Source organism: Scylla paramamosain, chromosome 41 (assembly GCF_035594125.1).
Source record: "Scylla paramamosain isolate STU-SP2022 chromosome 41, ASM3559412v1, whole genome shotgun sequence".
In the NCBI taxonomy this organism is placed as follows: domain Eukaryota; kingdom Metazoa; phylum Arthropoda; class Malacostraca; order Decapoda; family Portunidae; genus Scylla; species Scylla paramamosain.
The window spans coordinates 3,779,467-3,785,316 of record NC_087191.1 but is presented as its reverse complement, the minus strand read 5'-3'; the positions used below and the strand labels follow the sequence as shown (position 1 = coordinate 3,785,316).

Sequence of the window (5,850 nt, the reverse complement as noted above, 5' to 3'; positions counted from 1 at the left end):
GGAAGTTTTCCTACATTCAACTTGTTTCTAAAAAGAGTGACAGTTCTATTCCCTCAAACTACCGTCGTCCTATTACTTTAATTTCCTCCCTATCTACAGTTTATGAATCAATCTTCAACAGGAAGATTCTTAAACATCTATCACTTCACAGCCTTCTATCTGATCGTCACTATGGGCTCCGTCAATGCCGCTCTACTGGTGATCTGGTTTTCCGTAGTGAGCCTTGGTCATCTTTTATAGATTTTAGTGAAACTTTGTTGTTGCCTTAGACATATCAAAAGCTTTTGACACAAACCTTTGATTTCGAAACTTCTCTCATACGGCTTCTATCCTCTCTGTAACTTCAGCTAAAGTTTTTTTTCTGACTGTTCTATTGCTGATGTGATAGACGGTCTCTGTTCTTCTCTTAAATTTATTAACAGTGGTGTTCCTCGTGGTTCTGTCCTGTCACCCACTCTCTTCCTATTATTCGTCAATGATCTTCTAAACCAGACTTCTTGTCTTATCCACTCCTACGCTGATGATACCACCCTGCACTTTTCCACGTCCTTTCGTGGACGTTCTCTCATATCGCTCTTCTAGACAGGGTGAGATCAAAAGCTTTTCGTCTCATCAACTCTTCTCCTCTAACTGACTGTCTTCATCATTTTGCTCAGTGCCGCAATGTTGCATCGCTTGCTATCTTCTATCGCTATTTTCATGCTAACTGTTCTTCTGATCTTGCTAACTGTATGCCTCCCCTCCTCCCGCGGCCTCGCTGCACAAGACTTTCTTCGTTCTCTCACCCCTATTTTGTCCACCTCTCTAATGCAAGAGTTAACCAGTATTCTCAATCATTCATCCCTTTCTCTGGTAAAGTCTGGAATTTGCTGCCTGTTTCTGTTTTTCCACCTTCCTATGACTTGAACTCCTTCAAGATGGAGGTTCCAAGACACTTACCTTTAATTTTTTAATACTGCTTTGGACTCTATTCGGGGGCTGACATCTCAGTGGGCTTTTTTTTTTATTGGCTTACCCTTAGCCAGTGCCCCTGCTACATAAAAAAATATATAAATAAATAAAAAAAAAAGGAATAAATAAAAACACCGTTTCCTACCCTAGGCCGTAAGAACAGCTTGTGGGAACTCAGCTTGGTTCCCACAATGCGGCGATGAGAGGAGGAAGAAGAGATGAAAAATTTATATGGAAACCAAGCTGACCTCAGCCTGGCTCCAACTCAGTAAGTGATAACTATGTATGGTGTAACAATTCATATTCTGCCTATTCTTAATACCATGTACATGCTTTTAGAATTTTCACTTTCACGGCGAAATTTCCGTTGCTCTTTTACAACGCTGGCTGGTGCAATATATCTCTCTCCGATTCCCTCTCATTATGTGAAATTCTTTGACTACACCACCGAGGGGGCTTCTCGATTCTTTTATTGTGTATTCGGCTAGAAAACAGTAAATATATAAAGGGCCCAACATTCAAAGCTAGATAAAAAGAAAATAAAAGCTAGTGCCTCATTGAATATGTGTATTTCTTATTTTGGTCAATTTCAGCACAAACACTAGAATGTTCATACAACTTGTTCTTTGGGTAAAAGGAAAATAAGAAAAAGACACATACATACAGTGTCCAGGAAACATGATAATAATGAATATGATCATGGAAATCAGGGATGCAGAAGACAGTAAATAAAATAAAAAAATACAACAAAATAAAGCAAAACAAAGCCCATATATGTATAGATTCAGTGCCTGTCTGAGAGCGGAACGCACATAGAATAACAGAAGTTGAGAATTACATAAATCACTCAGTTTTCAGGTTATATTCTAATAAAGGAATGCCTAATATGACCCAATTTGGAACAGCAGGACAGTTGAGCAGTATTAAAGAAGAATCATATAAAAAATTATGAGTAGTAGCAAAGCTTTTGAGGCACTGAGAATCATAAGATTTACCTACTCCTTCCTCCAAAATTTACAAATATATCAAAGGCTAAACACTCGTTTTCCAGATAAATATCTTAATAATAAGAAAAAGTTTGTTGGAAAACAAGACATCATTATCCTCAGAACGTCGTGTCCTGAACTAATCATTGAATGATACAAGCTCAATGCGAGGAGGATGGTAGACGCTTGGCCTATGAGCTTCCCTAAAGGAGAAATTCAGAAGCGAACACAACCAATGACAGGCCACACCCGGCGCCAAACATGATGAACACGCCCTGCAAGTGTTCCAGGCTGAATGAGACACCACTATCGCTCTCGGGAACAGCGGCGTCTGCCAAGCCATTGGATGATGCTATCCTTTCCTGGGTAAAATAAATATATGTAAGATGACTTGTAAGACTTGGATTTGTGTTGATGAGAGAAGTAACAGTCTTCGGTGCACATTGGTAAGTAAACAAATTGGAACATAATAGTGCCTAACATATTTGTCATTCTTATAATGGAGTGAATGGAATAGACTCAATAATCAGGTTGTTAGCGCTGAGACATTAGGGAGTTTCAAGAGAAGATTGGACATATTAGTAAATGGGGATGACAGGCAGAAGTCGGTAGATATGTTTCATTCTACGACTACCACGTGTAGGCCTGATGGATTTTTACAGCTTTCTGTATTTCCTTAGGTAGTCAATAAGCAATACATGTATATATTTTCTACTACATATATTTTCATCTACTTAACAAAAAATAGATAGCAGAATAATTGAAATGTTATACTGTTGAAAATTACACATAAAAAGTCTTGCTTTCACTGGATTATTTAATATTAGGAAGCTCAAACATTGCATATTATAACGCTTTAAAAATCATGGTTCAAACGTTATTTAAATCTTAATTAATTTATTATCATTACCATTATTATTATTATTATTATTATTATTATTATTATTATTATTATTATTATTATTATTGTTATTATTAATATTATTATTATTATTATCATCATCATCATCATCATCATCATCATCATTAAACATTAAAAAAAAAATCGTTCATAAAACAGTGCTGCATAAATATTTTTCAAATGTCTTTGCCCTTCGTGGGTTATCGCTAGACCAACATTTTGCTACCCAGTTATTAGAGTGTGGCGTTTCGAGGAAATTAAGCTACGAACCCTCCTTTACTATGAATGCCATGTATTTACCAAGTATTTCATTCATAATGTTCACATCGTTTTTTTTTTTTTTTTCAGCTCCAAATTTCTCCAATGCGCTGACCATGTTAACTGTACTTTTTTTCTGTTTCTTGAACATTCTCTCTTTTCAACTTTCTGTTGCATACTTTTAATATTTCCATCTTATTATCTCATATGTTAAGCAATACCCTCACATGTCTTTTTTATTTTTTGACGATTGTTAATGTCTAAAGCATTATTTTATTATTATTATTTATTAATTAATTTATTTATTTATTTGCTTTTTTGGTGTGTTATTTTTTTTATTTATTTATTTTTTTATGTAGGAAGGACACTGGCCAAGGGCAACAAAAATCTAATAAAAAAAATGCCCACTGAAATGCCAGTTCCATAAAAGGATCAAAGCAGTGGTCAAAAATTGATGGATAAGTGTCTTTAAACCTCCCTCTTGAAGGAATTCAAGTCATAGGAAGGTGGAAATACAGAAGCAGGCAGGGAGTTCCAGAGTTTACCGTAGAAAGGGATGAATGATTGAGAATACTGATTAACTCTTGCGTTAGAGAGGTGGACAGAATAGGGGTGAGAGAAAGAAGAAAGGAAGGAGGGGAGGCATGCAGTTAGCAAGATCAGAAGAGCAGTTAGTATGAAAATAGCGGTAGAAGACAGCTAGGTATGCAACATTGCGGCGGTGAGAGAGAGGCTGAAGACAGTCAGTTAGAGGAGAGGAGTTGATGAGACGAGAAGCTTTTGATTCCACCCTGTCTAGAAGAGCAGTATGAGTGGAACCCCCCCAGACATGTGAAGCATATTCCATACATGGACGGATAAGGCCCTTGTACAGAGTTAGCAGCTGGGGGGTGAGAAAAACTGGCGGAGACGTCTCAGAACACCTAACTTCATAGAAGCTGTTTTAGCTAGAGATGAGATGTGAAGTTTCCAGTTCAGATTATAAGTAAAGGACAGACCGAGGATGTTCAGTGTAGAAGAGGGGAACAGTTGAGTGTCATTGAAGAAGAGGGGATAGTTGTCTGGAAGGTTGTGTCGAGTTGATAGATGGAGGAATTAAGTTTTTGAGGCATTGAACAATACCAATATATGAAGGGCACTGACCTAGGGAAAGAGAGAGAAAAAAAGGGCCTACTAAGGTGCCATTCCCTAAAGAAAACAAATAGTGATAATTCAAAACTGAAGGAAACCTAGTGAAACATCTTCAAGAGTAGTGTTACAAGACAGCAGAAGTTATCTATCATAGTTAACGAGAGTGTCAGCCACATCGTACCTGCCTAACAATGAGCAGCGTCTCTCGAACCCAAGGAATGGTGAGGCCGGCCTGTACCACCCAGGTCACGGCTTGGTCCAGGCTCCTCTTGAGTGGAGAGTGGCTTTGCACACCCATCGCCGTGTTGTATGGCTGGAAGCACTCCTGGGTGGGGAAGGTGCATTCCATAAACACATTCCTTTAATTGTGGCATATATATATATATATATATATATATATATATATATATATATATATATATATATATATATATATATATATATATATATATATATATATATATATATATATATATATATATATATATATATATATATATATATATATATATATATATATATATATATATATATATACACATATATATTACTAGATTTTTTCTCATAGAAGCTTATCGAAATGTCATTCACAACAATTCCTTCCTTCCTGACTAACGTTTGCTTGTTTGTTTGTTTGTGTTCGAGCATGGATGAAAAATTAAAGGCAGTATCCTTTTTTGTATACAGTTTAATAATACCCAAATATATATATATATATATATATATATATATATATATATATATATATATATATATATATATATATATATATATATATATATATATATATATATATATATATATATATATATATATATATACTCGTATATATATATATATTTTTTTTTTTTTTTTTTTTTAGTTAAGTTGTCAATAATATTTGTGTTGGCACGACACTGTCCTTTACTTTCACAAAGCAATACTGAACAGACTGAGCAAGGTCCTTCATAATACTTGAGATTTCCTTCGTATGTACTTGCATCTAGATCTAAAGTACTCCACTGAAGCCCTATCTTCTCTTTATGCACACTAATCCATTTCTTCGTTATTCTTTGGAAATCTTAAAAGTAGGTCAATCTTTGTTTCCATGGGTTCTTTCAAACCATGGAAACAAAGAGAGAGAAGAAAAATAAAAATGCTCCGCACAATAAATGGATATGGGAGCTTACTTATTTTCTGACGGTGTAGCGGGACAACGAAATGTGAGAGGCAGCCAGCAGGGCCAACCGTCAAGGCGGGTGAGGGGTGCGTTACGTTATTTCTCAAGATATTCGCATGTTTCTGATCATAACCAAGAAGACATTATTCTACTTTCATCTACTACCCTCCTACGGCTTCTATCTTTCTCTGTAACTTCATCTCAAGTTTCCTTTCTGACCATTCTATTGCTGCTGCGGTAGACGGTCACTGTTCTTCTCCTAAGTCTATTAACAGTTGTTGTTTTTTTTAGGGTTCTGTCCTGTCACCCACTCTCTTCCTGTTCATCAATGATCTTTTAAACCAAACTTCTTGTCCTATCCATTCATATGCTGATGATACCACGCTGCACTTTTCAACGTCTTTTTGTAGACGTTCAGCCCTTCAGGAAATAAACAGTTAACGCAAAGAAGCCACAGAATGCGT

General features: G+C 36.0%; 1 protein-coding gene across 1 annotated transcript in view; it reads right to left on the bottom strand.

Moving 5' to 3' along the window:
- Positions 1-1,534: 1,534 nt before the first annotated feature.
- LOC135092848 (uncharacterized) overlaps positions 1,535-5,850 on the bottom strand; it is a 35,264-nt gene continuing 30,948 nt past the window's right edge. Inside the window, exons 6-7 of the mRNA XM_063991590.1 lie at positions 4,409-4,552; positions 1,535-2,299 (exon numbers count right to left, since the gene is read on the bottom strand). Coding sequence (XP_063847660.1) covers positions 2,141-2,299; positions 4,409-4,552 — 303 coding nt within the window. The 3' untranslated portion in view covers positions 1,535-2,140. The remainder of the gene's footprint in view (positions 2,300-4,408; positions 4,553-5,850) is intronic.